The sequence below is a fragment of the Oncorhynchus mykiss genome, chromosome 29, assembly GCF_057628025.1.
Source record: "Oncorhynchus mykiss isolate SJ-2025 chromosome 29, ASM5762802v1, whole genome shotgun sequence".
NCBI lineage: Eukaryota > Metazoa > Chordata > Actinopteri > Salmoniformes > Salmonidae > Oncorhynchus > Oncorhynchus mykiss.
The window spans coordinates 20943105-20959809 of NC_143050.1; the positions used below are offsets into that span (position 1 = coordinate 20943105).

General features: G+C 42.1%; 1 protein-coding gene across 6 annotated transcripts; it reads left to right on the forward strand.

The window, feature by feature from the left end:
* Positions 1–2261: 2261 nt before the first annotated feature.
* On the forward strand, positions 2262–13006 carry ewsr1a (EWS RNA binding protein 1a). Of its 6 annotated transcripts, none has more exons than XM_090226769.1 (16): positions 2262–3235; positions 3831–3867; positions 4034–4088; positions 4281–4407; positions 4794–4992; positions 5332–5642; positions 5733–5919; positions 9566–9603; positions 10169–10186; positions 10262–10395; positions 10506–10635; positions 10761–10880; positions 11707–11875; positions 11962–12056; positions 12161–12398; positions 12627–13006. In XM_090226769.1, exons 1-16 carry the CDS (start codon positions 3220–3222, stop codon positions 12664–12666), a joined length of 1914 nt encoding a protein of 637 aa, XP_090082895.1. In that variant the 5' UTR covers positions 2262–3219; the 3' UTR covers positions 12667–13006. The 6 variants fall into 6 exon arrangements, 4 of the variants coding, with proteins under 4 accessions (XP_090082895.1, XP_021446793.1, XP_090082896.1 ...); XM_021591118.3 differs by having other exon boundaries at positions 10280–10395; XM_090226770.1 differs by having other exon boundaries at positions 3097–3235; positions 5332–5615.
* The last annotated feature ends 3699 nt before the right edge of the window (positions 13007–16705 follow it).

Here is a 16705-nt window from a genome sequence, read left to right on the forward strand (position 1 = left end):
AGGTAGGTTGTGCCTAACAGAGAAAACATTGGTTTCTCCTTTTGGTTTGGGAGGGAATGAATCCCATCTGGTCCGTCAAGTCTACACCAATACAAAGGACTTATGTAAAAGTCAGGATGGAAATACACTTTTCATAAACCCTTAAAACATTGGAAAGAACTTTAAAAACAACTGTATTCTTTTGCGTGGGTTGTATTACCAACATAAATGATTACACACACATATAATAATATAACACAATGAGTTCTGGTTCCTCCAGAAATGTCCTGTACCTCGGGCCTAAAAAGAGTCTAGCCCGGTAAAGGAATTCAGGGAACTCAAGTGACCTTTGTCATGCAATGTTTGTCTGTTCATTCAAGTGTAGCGTAAACCCAGTATTAATCATACAATCAATGTAACAATTATTTTACGACACAACTATGAAGCGTATCAAATACTAACACATCCTCACTGACAACTAACTACATAAATCATCACAGTATACATCACATCAAAACAAATAAAATACCATATACAAAAATGTTGTAGTCAGTCAGACAATCCAATCCGCCAACAGATCTCGGAGAAAGCCCAGAGAGGTGTAGTCCACGGATGCAAAGAGTGGATCCGAACCTGGGTAAACTCTATTAGGCTACAAATAGAGTTACGTGAAAGAAAATGGTTCTGTGAAGAAGTCAAACATTGCACATAACCAGAGCAGTGCATTTTCAACTGGTCTCAGATCGGTCAACAGAGCTCTAAAAAGATGAATCTCAAGGAGAGGATTGTGCAAGGTAATCTACTCAGACAGGGAAGGACCCAACGAAGCCATCAGCCAATAGTTTTAACATCACATGTATGTAAGATTATGGAATGTATGATTACGGAAAGGCTAACTTACTTCCTGAAGGGGAAGGGGACTAGTGGGTTCAGGAAGGGGGGGGGGGGGAACTATGGACCCAGTGCTCTGCTTAGAATCAGAGGTCAGGAAGGCTCAGGTGAACAAGGAGACTGTTGTAGCTGTCTTTTTTGATGTGGAGAAGGCATATGATATGATGTGGAAGGAGAGGTTGTGTTAATCAAGCTTGATATTATGGGGGTATGAGCAGTAGCGATGCGTAGGTAAAATCACTGGGGAAGCTAGGAAAAAAGCCATATTACAACCTATGTGTTGTGATAATTGTGTTGTTTTCTCTATAACTTGTTAGTTCATATGCCTTGCCACTGTGATTATATATAGGCCTAAAAGCAGAGACAATAAGAAGACACAGTGGCAGAATAAATTCAACCAGTATACTGTCTAACACTCTGTCATACAGTAAATGGTCTATCACTCTGTCATACAGTACACAGTTTCATTTTTGTTGTCCTAGGCTACCTGGCTAAAATGCTTGCTCGCTAGCCTAACTTCCTTTCATGCGCAACACTAGCTAGTTAACATTAGCCTACTACATCTAGCTACATATTGAACTTCCATCCTCTCAGGCCAGTAGCACAACAATGTATAAATCAATGGTTGGATCAGAATCACTGTTAGAATCATTGCCAGTATGTAAAATCACAAGTCCATATCCCTATTTTCATTCTTGGCTAATTAATTGAAAGGGACAATTTTAACTAGTTAGCTAGCCACCGAGGACAACAACACAACCACAACGAGATGCAACAACTCAAGTTGTTTCTGCCAATGACATATGCCCTCAATGCGGTTTGATAGGAGTGATGCCAAATCCAAACTGGCTACCCTAGATAAAAAATGTTGGTGCGCCAAGACCATTCACAGTTGAGCTCAATCAGTTTAGCTCAACGCTGATTGGCTATTATGTTATACTTTTTTTTATCAAGGGAGGCCAAATGCTCGCTGGCTTCCCTTGCAATCAATGCTACGGGCGGCAACAATGTCATACTCTTTTGGACCAGACAGCATCAGATAGTTGTTGTCAATCATGATCAGTGATGTTTACTCTCAGACATTGGGCGGTCATTATTTGCAGATGACGGGGCCTTTTGGGAGAGGGGAAGAACTGCCGTACATAGTCAGGAAGGTACAGGAAGTAATTGATGAGGTAGAGCTGTGGGGATTCAGATTCTCTGTCGAGAAAACTCAGACAGTGTTCTCTACCAGGAGGAGGGTGTGAGATGAGGTACGCTTGAGGTTATATGGGAGAAACTTGTAGAAGGTGGGGTCCTTCAGGTTCCTTGGGATATACTTTAACACTGGACTAACACATTGAGAGAGTGGTGGGAAAGTGTAAGAAGGTGCTAAATGTGACGGGAAAGGAGTGGGGGGCTGGGCGTTCCTCATTGAGGACCATGTAAAGTGCATTCAGGAAAGTATTCAGACCCATTGACCTTTTCCACATTTTGTTACGTTACAGCCTTATTCTAAAATTGAATAAATTGTTTTTTTCCCTCACCAATCTACACACAATACACCATAATGATAAAGTATAAACATGTTTTTAGAAATGTTTGCTAATTTATCAAATTAAAAAAACTGAAATATCACATTTACAAAACTATTCAGACCCTTTACTCAGTACTATGTTGAAGCATCTTAGGCAGCGATTAAAGCAGTGAGTCTTCTTGGGTATGACGCTACAAGCTTGGCACACCTGTATTTGGGGAGTTTCTCTCATTTTTCTCTGCAGATCCTCTCAAGCTCTGTCAGGTTGTATGGGGAGCGTTGCTGCACACTTATTTTCAGGTCTCTCCAGAAATATTCCAGAAGTCCGGGCTTTGGCTTTGCCACTCAAGGATGTTCAGAGACTTGTCCCGAAGACACACCTGAGACTTTAAATGTGATAGGAAAGCATCCAACAGGAAAGTGTGATTATTTCCAGGGAACAGAGACTGTGGAGCATGTATTGCTACAGTGTGGGTAGTATCAGAGGGAAAGAGAGAGACTGAGATCTAGTATGAAGAAGAACGGGATACAGGAAATTAGTTTAAAGAGTATATTGAGTAGAACGTCGTTAGATATAGTCTCAAATACTGTATAATAATTTTTAAGAGTAACGGGGCTGGCAGGTAGGATTCATTATCTCCCTGTCTCTGTCCCACACTCCAGTGCAATAGGTGGCGGTAATGTACCATAGCGTTGTATGCCAACCGCCGATAACCCCACAACGAACAAGAAGAAGACCGTCCCTTTCAGTTAGGTCCGCCTTCGTTTAAAACCAGGCCAGCTTTGCGTGCCTGAATAGAGAGAAGAACATTCTGTGAAGACCAGACATTGAAATGGCATCAGCAGCGGGTAAGGATTGTTAAACCGTATTAATTCGTCTACATATCACTTTATCAATTTCAATATTAGGTATTAGACATGTAGGCAGCAGTTAAGTACCGTTATGTGCAGTGCGAGCCATTTAGCTACATTACCTTGTATGGGGGAGGGGTTCTTTCGCTAGCTTTTAATGCTAGCTAACTAGCTATAACTGCTATTGCATTTTGGAATTACATTTTCAAAACCCCAAGCCTATAACTGTTTTTGAACAGGTTGGGAGTTATTTTCCCGTGAAACTTGCATCTCATTCCTCTAGTTTGCTAGTTCTAACTATAGTATTGTCCGATGGCTCTTACTAGTTAACGTTAGCTAACTAGCTTTTTCATTAGCTGAGCGAATGCGCGCCTGTTCTAACGTTAGTTGGTATGGACACTGTAAAACAAGCTGATAAATGCGGCCATTTCTTGAATTGGGCTTTGTTTGTCAATTAATAGCCAGGTTTTGGAGACTGCATTTTCCACAAACAATTGGTAATTTTGACATGGTAAATAATTAAAGAAGCATGTTCATGATGCCTTTTATTATCAAAATGGAACTGTCCTCATGGTTATGTTGTATTTTGCAGACTACAGCTCCTATGGACAGGCAGGAGGCCAACCGGGGTAAGTGTATTCTTGCACTGAAAAACGAATGTATATAATTTAACTGTTTATCGCGTTGATAGTAATCCGCGAACATTTGTCTGACTCGACGACAATTGTTGTATTGACGAGTCAATGAAGATGGTGGGGGGTGGAGTAGAGCACTAAGGCTGTTTTATTTTTGTAGGTATGGCTCCTATGTGGCTCCGCCCTCTCAGGCTGGCTATGGACAAAACACACAGGTAGGCTACTTTTGTTCTGACCAAAGCCCCTTTCCATAGCCCCTAGCTCTTTAGGGTTCAATGATCTGAACGGACTCAATGAATTAACACAATCTGAAGCTTCTCCAGTTTTCAGAAACAGTTTTTTTCTGGAGAAACAACTGATCTGTAATGGTGTTGGATTATCGGTAGTTGACATCTGTTGTTTTTCAGCCGAGTTATGGCCAACCGCAGGGATATGGGTCATACAGCCAGCCGACTGAGTCAACCTATCCCCAAGGTGGTAGCACCTCAAGTGGCTATGCTCAACAGGGTTACAGTCAGCAGCCACCTGCTGCAGGTGATAACTTCTATCTATTCCGATAAAAACATGGTCCACTAACTGAAATGCATTGTATTCAAAAGCTATACAACTTTTTGTGAGCCCAGCACGCATTGAAATGTACAGTTCTATGCCACTAGCCAAGGGGTGGGCAACTCCAGTCCCCGAGGGCCTGGCTTTCTCCATCCCTAGCAAACACAGCTGATATTCAAATGGCATTCTAAAACTGAAGATCATGATTAGGTGATTTTTGGAGTCAGATGTGTTAGCTGGGGCAAAACTGACACCAATCGGGCCCTTGGGGACTGGCATTGCCCACCCCCTGCATTAGCCCCCAGTTTGTTGTGGGGCAGCTGGGGCTTGTGTACGCAGTTTAACACTGACTTTTGTTTTTCTCCTCTCAGCTGGTTATGCCACCACTCCTGCTGCCCCCCAGGGTTATAGCCAGCCAACCCAGGGGTATGGAGCTGCAGGGTATGCTGCAGCCCCTGCTGCTGCCACCAGCAGCAGCAGCCAGGGCTCTTATGGGGTCCAGGGTGGATATGGAGCCCAGACTGCATACCAGGGATATGGGCAGCAGCCGGCTGCTGGAGCACCACCCAGGTGTGTCTTTGAGCCCTCAAATTTCACTCTTAAACATTTGCTTAACTGTCAGCTCAAGCTCCTTTATCATATTAACCAGTGTTCTGGTATGTGCCATTTGGCAGGTACTTTAATCCAAAGTAACTTAGTCACGCATGTACTGGGAATCTAACTTATGATCCTTGGCGTTGGTAGTATCCCACCCATCAAATAAGATGTTATTGATCATACACATTTAGCAGATGTTATTGCGAGTGAAGCCAAATGCCATGTATTTACTAATCTGAGAAAGACCAAGCTGCATTATGCCATCTGGAGGTTTGATCCAATTTCTCTTGTCCTCATCTCATGTCCCCACAGCTACAGCACCAGCAGCCAGCCACCCACCAGCTATGAGCAGAACTCCTACTCTCAGGCACCCCAGCAGGGCTCATACTCCCAGCCGCCACAAGGTGGTGGATACCAGAGCCAGCAGAGTGGCTACACCCAACAGGGTGTCGGTTACCAGGCGCCACAGGCCCCTCCACCCCAGCAACAGGCCCCACCTTCCAGCTATGCTCCCACGTCTGGGGGGTCCTACAGTCAGCCACCTGCCAGCCAGTATGGACAACAGGGTGGACCAGGAGGCAGCTATGGTCAGCAGGGTGAATATAGAACACCTAGCCAGTACAGTAAGTCTTATGGCATTGTATGATTTTTATACTGGTTTATCTTCATAGTTCTTAATTGTGGTGGGTCCTAACTGTCTGCTCTCTCCCCAGGCAACTACAGGCAGGATCATTCCAACGGAGGGGGCTACTCGGGGCCAGAGTCGGGTGGATATAGGGGCCGCGGTGAGGGCCGAGGAATGGGTGGGGGGGAGAGCCGGGGCCGCGGCCGTGGGGGGTTTGACCGCGGCGGGATGATGCGTGGTGGCGGCATGCGTGGTGGAATGAGCAGAGGCATGGGGTAAGTGCTCGCCCATCCTCTCACTTCAGCAAACCTTTTCTCCTACAGGAGCAGAGTGAGGCCTGCACAGGGCTGAGAGTGGCACATCACCCCTCACTGGATAGGGCAGTTAGTCAAATTAAGCTCGGCAGAAAGGCATGATACACATGATTTCTGCTGTTGGGATTATGTGGGGGGTTGAGGCATAGGATGTAGGTTACATTTTATACTACACTGAACAAAAATATAAATGCTGAATGTAAAGTGATGGTCCCATGTTTCATGGGTTACTATGAAAGATCCCAGAAATGTTCCATATGTACAAAAGGCTTATTTCTTTCAAATGTGCATACATTTGTTAACATCCCTATTTAGCATTTCTCCATTGCCATGCAATTGGCATGCTGACTGCAGGAATGTCCACGAGCTGTTGCCAGATAATTTAATGTTTATGTCCATGTTAAGAGTGCCCCATAGTGGGGTGACGGTATGGGCAGGCATAAGCTGTGGACAACAAACACTAAGTTATCTGAGACCAACAGATGCATATCTGTATTCCCAGTCATGTGAAATCCATAGATTAGGTCTTAACACATTTATTTCAATGGACTGATTTCCTTATGAACTGTAACTCCTTTTGACATTTTTGCGTGTTATTTTTATTCAGTATAGCTTGATGACCACATCCTTTAAAATATTATGTGAAATCAGTCATCACCCTGTATCAGATGTATGTTGTGCCACTGGTTGCTGCTCTCAGCCCTCCCACTGTATGGCCAAAGGTAAGAAGGTATCCACAAGCTAAAGACCATCAGCAAATATCTCCCCTTTGGCCCCCTAGTCTAGGGGTGTCACTCATTCCACGGAGGGCATAGTATCTGCTGGTTTTAATTTTTCCTTCGATTAAGACCGAGACAACCAGGTGAGGGGAGTTCCTTACTAATTGGTGACCTTAATTCTTCAATTGAGTTAAAAGGAGTGTAAATCCGCTGACACTCGGCCATCCGTGGAATTAGTTTGAGATGTGACCTAGACTCTCCCAACTGAACTTTGTCAAGCAAGTACCAGTTGGCCATCTTCTGGGTAGCCAATGTTGAGAGAAATTTTCCTGTGGAAATTATTTTCAATCACAGGAGCACACAAGAGCCAAAGTCAGTTGGGATAATAAGTGGCAGGCATGTTTATTCTACAAGGATGCCAGTAAGGCCTTTTTGAATGAGGGCACTTCAGGTCACATTCAAATAAATGGTCATGAAGGAGTGCATTTTGGATAGGCTATTCAACCACATGTTATTATAATGGGACTATGAGTGAAATTAATTAAATCTTTCTGGTCTTTATTTTTTTGAATTCAGGAAATAATTTTCTATAGATTTAGCCATTTCTCATTTTGAAGGTATTTAGTTTGTGTGCAGACTTTGGCACTCCTTTAGGTATACCATGCTACAATTGTGTGAGCTGGACATACACTTGGGAACTTATACAGTGGGACAAAATAGTATTTAGTCAGCCACCAATTGTGCAAGTTCTCCCACTTAAAAAGATGAGGCCTGTAATTTTCATCATAGGGGGGGGGCTAGTGAATGACCTGCAGAGAGCTGGGACCAAAGTAAGAAAGCCTACCATCAGTAACACACTACACCGCCAGGGACTCAAATCCTGCAGTGCCAGACATGTCCCCCTGCTTACGCCAGTCCATGTCCAGGCATGGGGGTGGAAACATCATGCTTTGCGGCTGTTTTTCTGCAAAGGGACCAGGACGACTGATCTGTGTAAAGGAAAGAATGAATTGGGCCATGTATTGTGAGATTGAGTGAAAACCTCCTTCCATCAGCAAGGGCATTGAAGATGTAACGTGGCTGGGTCTTTCAGCATGACAATGATCCCAACACACCGCCCGGGCGAAGGAGTGGCTTCGTAAGAAGCATTTCAAGGTCCTGGAGTGGCCTAGCCAGTCCCCAGATCTCAACCCCATAGAAAATCTTTGGAGGGAGTTGAAAGTCCATGTTGCCCAGCAACAGCCCCAAAACATCACTGCTCTAGAGGAGATCTGCATAGAGGAATGGGCCAAAATACCAGCAACAGTGTGTGAAAACCTTGTGAAGACTTACAGAAAACGTTTGACCTCTGTCATTGCCAACAAAGGGTATATAACAAAGTATTGAGAAACTTTTGTTATTGACCAAATACTTATTTTCCACCATAATTTGCAAATAATTCATTAAAAATCCTACAATGTGATTTTCTGGATTTTTTTTTATTTTATTTTTTAAATTTTGTCTGTCATAGTTGAAGTGTACCTATGAAAATTACAGGCCTCATCTTTTTAAATGGGAGAACTTGCACAATTGGTGGCTGACTAAATACTTTTCCCCCCCACTGTAGCTCAACCTGTATACATAAAGTACAGTTATGCATTTAGCCATGTTAGGTTTTGATGTTAGTCGTTCAGTATGTCAACATTTTAGTGAAATGGTCTAAAGCATACACCTCTGAATATTTGTTCGGGGGGGGGGGGGGGGGTGTATTTGTAAAAAAAAGAAGGTGAATGCATTGCTTTGTCACTTCAAGGCTATCTATTTATATCACTATCGTCTACCAGTGCTTATTGTATTGGTCAAATCAAAAGGTTTAAAATCAGAGGCACCTTTACCTTAGTTTGCACTGAACATACTTAATGTTTAATTACCCCAATAATCACAAATGCAATTCATTCACTTTTCTTACACACAGGTAAGAAACAAATAAGTGTAAAAATGGTATAACTTCAAATGTATTGCTGTAGTGCACTTTTCTTTAACATGCTTTGTCGCATTTATATGCTACAGGTAACAAAGTGAGATCCATGTAAACACACCAATACTTTTACAGTACCACAACTCAGTTCTGGGTCTGTGCCAGCAGCCTTTTGAAAAGGGGACAATATCGGTGGTGTCAACAAGAGGTGGCCAAAAATGTCCCCCAAAAAAGTCAACCTTTTTAGAAAGCAAAATGTTATTTAGTGACAATTATTGGTTGCATTTTTTTGCTTTGTGTAATCAAAAAATATTGTGTAAAACAATGTGTTTATTGGCTGAAATTTTACTTGAAATGATTGAATGTACCATAAGTTATTTGTAACAATTGTCTCAGGTACAGCTCTGAATAGTAAAGGCTCCCATGTTATGGCATTTTGTGGTGGGGGGGGGTTAGTTTTTATAATGCCCTTATCCTCTAAGCCTGAAGTCTATGAACAAATGATGGTTGTATAGTACTTTTCAAATCCAATTAGATCACTGGTCTGTAACTTGAGCTGCATCTGAAACAATTCAAATATATCCTGTTGTGTAAAATACAAGGGTTTTCTACCCCAGAGGTAATAAAGATTAAAGCCACCCCATTATGCCAAACATTGATACTCGTAGAAAGTTATGCCGCTTGAGTTCATATATTGTATTCAGCAAGGGAACCCATAGATCACAAACGTTGTATAGACCCCTACCCCTGTCAAGATTCTATAGTTCCTTTAAAGATTCAGTGTCTTTTGGGGGGTTAATGGCTAAGTTAGTTTCTTGGGCATTTTATAAATAAGAGCTAGTCAGAACTGTGCCAAATCTCCCCCATCCCTATGTGGTACAAAGTGGCTGTTAAAGGGATATCGTCTTCATATCTCCGCTTATTCCCCCAGCATCACTGGAGACAGAGGTGGCTTCAGTAAGCCTGGTGGTAAGTTTAATGACAATTACAAGACGATAATACACTAGACCACCTAACACATGTATACATTTGTATCTACTTGTTGTATTTTCTAGCCAAAGGGGAAAACAAAAAATATATGGCTGGTTCATTAGGGTTTTTCTCACACACTGCTTTGAGGGTATTTTCAATATCAAGCGTCCACTTGATTATTATTTTTAAAGTGTTCCCACTGATATTTTTTTATATGCTGCCCCAAGCCAATGAAGCCATTAGGCTTTTTACCACTTTTCTAAATATTTATTTTGTGAATGTGGTCTTTTGATTATTTAACTTTCAAAGTAGGTTAATTTTCAACCTTAGGTGTTTTGGGTGTTCAGTTCATTTGAAAACACTTTTTATATATTTGCCCAAATTGGGTGTCAAGAATCTAATTTCTAAGGTTGCAACACCATGTTTATTTTTATACAAAGGGGAATGCTCAGAGGAGCATGTGTGCCAGGGTAAAGTCAACCTGCAGCATGTGGGATAGATCAGGCAAATGTGCTTACTAACGTTTGGTCTCTTGTCTTCTCTCTTTGTGGATGGGCAATAGGACCAGACTCAGACACAGGTGAGTTCATCATGCCATGTATCAAACCCAGCACTGTTTGTGTGCGTCAATTTATAAATGTTTATTTTTAAACAGGCCTTACTCTGTCCACAGGACGCCCAGAGGAACAGGATGACTCTGAGAACAACACTATTTACATCACTGGCCTGACGGAGAATGCAACGCTGCCCGAAGTCGCTGACTTTTTCAAGCACAGTGGAATAATCAGGGTTGGTACTGGACTCTGATGCAGTTTGGAGGCCTTTCCTAAATGTTATCACAGGCTTTTGAAAAGTATTGACTGAAGAATTGGGTGATTTAACTGTTTTCCATCTTTCAGATCAACAAGCGCACAGGTCTGCCTGCTATCAACATTTACACCGACAAAGATTCGGGGAAACCAAAGGGTGATTGTACTTTGTCTTATGATGAGCCCCCATGCGCCAAAGCTGCAGTTGAGTGGTTTGATGGTGAGTGTCTTTTTGGGGGGGTACTAACAGAGGCCCTCTGATTGCCCCTTGATAATTTTTAGGGCTTCATGCATAATCTTAGCAGAGTTCTTTCAGTAAATGTTGGTATTCCCCCTTCTACCTAGGCAAAGACTTTCAGGGGAAGAAGCTAAAGGTGTCGATGGCTCGCCGTAAGCCCATGATGGGGATGATGCGAGGAGGCATGTCCATGAGGGGTGACCGGGGAGGCATGATGAACCGTGGAGGTATGTTCTGCCAAATCCTGTTCCGCACATCTGGAATGGACATTTCTAAATGGTTCTGTATCTGTTTCACTTGTAGCATTTTAGGATATCTTTCGGGATGTAAAAACGTATTGCTTTTTGGCAATCGCTGTTATCTCAATGGACCATCCACGTGAATCATGCCTATGGACTGAGCACAAAGTTAAACGTGGTGAACTTATTACAAAAGTAGTTATTGATTAGTTTAAAAATGTATGACAATAATGCATCAGTGAGTCATGTTTCCTATCACACATTTCTGTGCACCTGTGTTGTGTAGCCACTTAGCATGCCTAAACAGTAATTTAAAGGTTTTCCCAAAAATTTTCCCTAAGAAATATTGACTGCAAAGTAGGCCTACCTGGCAGAATGATATGATGATTTGTATCAATCGGGTGGGCATTTGCTTTACAAACTCTCCCATCACATGAAACACTGTTAGCCACCCTGGAAAAAAATAATGGGGAAATCCAAAACCAGGAAACTAAAGAGTATCTTAATGAACCTTAAACCCAGACCAACGAGCCTGACTTCCCCACCTCAGGGCACTATTTTCTGTTTGTGCTTTAGAAAGTTGGGAGTATTGAGATTAATCTTGTTTATAATACACTTTCTTGACTTGCTTGACTTGCTTTTCTGTTTCTGTGTGAATTGTTTGTTGGGCCCTTACCAATTTGCATCTTGGTAGATAGAAAATATATTTGAGATGTAATGTATACTTGGCAATTAGTAGATGGTGGTAAAAGTTGATCTCAAACTCAGTGTAACATTCTGAATACTGACTTTGTTATCCATTGGTCACTCTTAGGGCCAGGAATGATGAGCCGTGGTGGTCCAATGGGACGCGGTGGGGAGCGTGGCGGATTTATCCCCAGGGGTGGTCCCCGTGGCATGGGCAGTCCTCATGGCATGGGTAGAGGTGGTCCCTCAGGGGGCAACATGCAGCAGAGAGCAGGAGACTGGGAGTGCCCTAAAGAGTGAGTACTAACAAAGTAAATTGTTTAGTCTTTAACTGCCTTTCTCTGTGGTTTGGGGTAGTCCTGATTGAGGCTTATGATTGCAGGGGCTGCGGTAACCAGAACTTTGCCTGGAGAATGGAGTGTAACCAGTGCAAATCACCCAAACCAGAAGGCTTTGGGCCACCTTTCTCCCCTTCAGGTAATGCTTTGCTTAAAAAGATCTACTTCATGAAGGATACATTTAAGTAGTAGGGGAAAAGCTATACATTGTCTTCCTTCCAACCAACACTGTCTTGTTTCTAGGTGGCGATCGTGGTAGGGGTGGCCCAGGCATGCGTGGGCGTGGAGGGATGGACCGTGGCGGTCCAGGGGGCCCTGGAGGCTTCCGTGGAGGCAGGGGTGGTGATCGTGGATTCAGAGGACGTGGTGGCATGGAAAGAGGAAGTTTCGGCGGCAGGGGCCGTGGTGGCCCTCCCATGGATGACATGGGCGGCCGAGGCAGGAGGGGTATGGGCCCCCCTGGCAAGATGATGGAAATGAAGTGAGTAAAGTATTATTCACATTCAGCCAGCTCCCATCAAACAAGCTTCTAATGCCCACTTGGGGTGCTCACATTTAAACCCCCACATAGTTTCACATTTTGGCAACAGAAGTTACTTGATTGCATTGTAAGCCTGAATTAATGAAAAGGGAAAGTCCAAAATAAATTCTGAAAGCTGTTTTGAATAAATCGGTCAAGATTGTTAACGGAAATGTTTATTCCCTCCAGGGGAGACCATCGCCAGGACCGCAGAGGTCGTCCCTACTGAAGGATACATACAACGCTTGAATAAATTCCCATGTTATACAGGATTTATTTTTAAATGAACATTTTAAACTTGTATCTCCATATTTATAAATGGTTAATGGTGGGAATTTGTGGTTCTATAGTCAACTTCGGTGACCTTTTTTTTAATTTTATTTTTACCAGTGTTATTTGTCTTTTTTGTTCCTGTCTGGTTGAACATTTGTGAACCTGTGGCAAATGCATGCTGTTGTGTACAGATAAATTGTGAGATTGTATTTGTGAAACCTTGATAAGCAAAACATTTTTTTTACCTATTCTGCCCTCCCCTCTGACCATGTTGAATTAAAAAATGTGAAAACGTAGTCTCTTGTCTTTCCTGGAAAAGGGGTTTGTCTACTGATTCAGTAATGGACTGATCATCGTTTCACTACAGATTTAAGGAAATGTGGACGTCTCATTGTGGACGGCTGGATAGTTACGCAGACTGTCTAGCTTACCATGACATTCGAGAGATGGGCCCACGATGTATGCTTGCTCAAAGGAGTTGTACATTATGCTTATCCTATGGTGACATCATGCTTCAAGTGATGGAATTGCAATGCCCCTTGGTAATTTTACCAGTAAGCCTATGAGTCTTCTCAAGTATAGAAGCTAGTGTGGTCAATTTGCTGCAAAGAAACCACTAAAGAACACTAATAAGAAGAGACATGCTTTGGCCAAGAAACACGAGCAATTGACATTAGACCGGTGGAACTCTGTCCATTGGTCTAAGCCCAAATTTGAGATTTGTCTTAGTGAGACGCAGAGTAGGTGAATGGATGATCTCTCAAGGCACATTTAACCAGCATGTCTACCACAGCATTCTGCAGTGATACGCCATTCCATCTGCTTTGTGCATAGTGGGACTATCATTTGTTTTTCAACAGAACAATGATCCAACACATCATCAGGTTGTGTAGGGCTATTTGACCAAGAAGGAGAGTGATGGGGTGCTGCGTCAGATGACCTGGCCTCCACAATCACCTGACCACAACCCAATTGAGATGGTTTGGGATGAGTTGGACTGCAGAGTGAAGGAAAAGCAGCCAACAAGTGCTCCTTCAAGACTGCTGGAAAAGCATTCCAGGTGAAGCTGGTTGAGAGTGTGCAAAACTGTTAAGGCAAAGGGAGGCAACTGATTAATCTAAAATAGAAAATATACACTACTGTTCAACTTTGGGGTCACTTAGAAATGTCCTTTTCCATGAAAACATACATGAAATTAGTTGCAAAACAAATATAAAATAGTCAAGACATTGACAAGGTTATGATTTTTAATTGAAATAATTGTGTCCTTCAAACTTTGCTATCCTCCATTTGCAGCAGTTACAGCCTTGTAGACCTTAGGCATTCTAGTTGTCAATTTGTTGAGGTAATCTGAAGAGATTTCACCCCGTGCATCCTGAAGCACCTCCCACAAGTTGGATTGGCTTGATGGGCACTTCTTACGTACCATACCATACGGTCAAGCTGCTCCCACAACTCAATAGGGTTGCGATCCGGTGACTGCTGGCCACTCCATTATAGACGGAATACCAGCCGACTGCTTCTTCCCTAAATAGTTATTGCATAGTTTAGAGCTGTGCTTTGGGACATTGTCCTGTTGTAGGAGGAAATTGGCTCCAATTAAGCACCGTCCACAGGGTATGGCGTTGCAAAATGGAGTGATAGCCTTCTTTAAGATCCCTTTTACCCTGTACAAATCTCCCACTTTCCCACCACCAAAGCACTCCCGGACCATCACATTGCCTCCACCATGCTTGAGAAATGGCGTCAAGCACTCCTCCAGCATCTTTTCATTTTTTCTGCGTCTCACAAATGTTCTTCTTTGTGATCCGAACACCTCGAACTTAGATTTGTCTGTCCATAACACTTTTTTCCAATCTTCCTCTGTCCAGTGTCTGTGTTCATTTGCCCATCTTAATCTTTTATTTTTATTGACCAGTCTGAGATAGGGCTTTTTCTTTGCAACTCTGCCTAGAAGGCCAGCATCCCGGAGTCGCCTCTTCACTGTTGATGTTGAGACTGGTGTTTTGCGGTACTATTTAATGAAGCTGCCAGTTGAGGACTTGTGAGCCATCTGTTTCTCAAACTAGACACTCTAATGTACTTGTCCACTTGCTCAGTTGTGCACCGGGGCCTCCCACTCCTCTTTCTATTCTGGTTAGTGCCAGTTTGTGCTGTTCTGTGAAAAGAGTAGTACACAGCATTGTATGAGATCTTCAGTTTCTTGGCAATTTCTCGCATGGAATAGCCTTCATTTCTCACAACAAGAATAGACTGACGAGTTTCAGAAGGAAGTTATTTGTTTCTGGTCATTTTGAGCCTGTAATCTAACCCACAAATGCTGATGCTCCAGATACTCAACTAGTCTAAAGAAGGCCATTTTTATTGCTTCTTTAATCAGGGCAACAGTTTTCAGCTGTACTGATGTAACAGTATAGCTTCTGTCCCTCTCCTCGCTCCTACCTGGGCTCTAACCATGGACCCGCTGCACACATAGACAACAGCCACCCTCGAAGCATCATTACCCATCGCTCCACAAAAGCCGTGGCCCTTCAGAGCAAGGGGAACAACTACTTCAAGGTCTCAGAGCGAGTGACGTCACCGATTGAAACAGTTTCACATCGGTTACACTGACATAATTGCAAAAGGGTTTTCTATTTATCAATTATGTTTTTAAAATGATAAACTTGGATTAGCTACCACAACGTGCCATTGGAACACAGAAGTGATGGTTGCTGATAATGGGCCTCTGTACGCTTATGTAGATATTCCATTAAAAATCAGCCATTTCCAGCTACAATAGTCATTTACAACATTAACAATGTCTACACTGTATTTCTGATACATTTATGTCATCTTAGTGGACAAAACAAAAGCTTTTCTTTCAAAACAAGGACATTCCTCAAGTGACCCAAACTTTTAAACAGTAGTGGATTTTGATTTGTTAAACACTTTTTTTGGTTACTACATGATTTCATATGTGTTATTTCATAGTGTTGATGTCTTCACCATTATTTTACAATGTAGAAAAATAGCAAAAATGAAGAAAAACCCTTGAATGAGTAGGTTGTGTCCAAACCTTTGACTGGTACTGTATATATATTTTTTATCGTGATAAAAAATGATTTTGCCTGACTTTCCTGAAAATGTAGCTTTGTTGTTTAATTTTGACACTTCGCGGACACCATTGTTTGACAGGTGACTGCAGTTTGGATTGAATTGTGGGTCTTATCAACCCCACAAGTGATCAAAGTTCTTCACTCGCTCCCTCGAGCTAAATCAAAGGCCAAGGGGGTAACTTTATTTTAATTTTTTATTAACAACAAAACAATAAACATAAAGCACATGGGGGAACACAAGAATACATAGATTACAAGCAATGGACAATCGAGCTAGGGGGTACAATATCACATTACAATTACACAAGGACCTTAAGGGACACATATATACTTACAATTCTAACAGCTTTTTTGTTAGTAGAGCATTTAACCGTCTTAAAATAAAGTTCAATTTATTTTTGTAGGGTAAGAAAATGTGGTTTTCTGTTTGTAAATTTACATTTGTGTCTATGAAATTTGGCCAAAAGAATAATTAAATTAATTACATAAAAATGTTTCAGCTTATTTCTATCGTATGTTAAGAATCCAAACAGTACATCTCTCCACAATAGTGTAAAATCTTCATAAATGTGTTCAATTATAAACCTACTGATGTCTTGCCACAGTTTTCTTACATGCATACAATGCCAAAAAAGATGCAACACTGTTTCTGGGTGGTCATTACAAAAGGAGCAATTTGAGTTGATGTTTTCCTTAAACTTCTTCATATAGTGGTTGGCAGGATAATATTTATGAATAATTTTAAAGGAAACTTCCTTAATTTTGCTAACAAGTAGGTATGTGTGTGGCAACATCCAAACTTTTTTCCAACAGAAATTATCAATAAATCCATTCCAATAAGGCATGGCATACAACATCCTGCTGAAACAAGGTTCGTATCACTCTGTTGTTGAATGG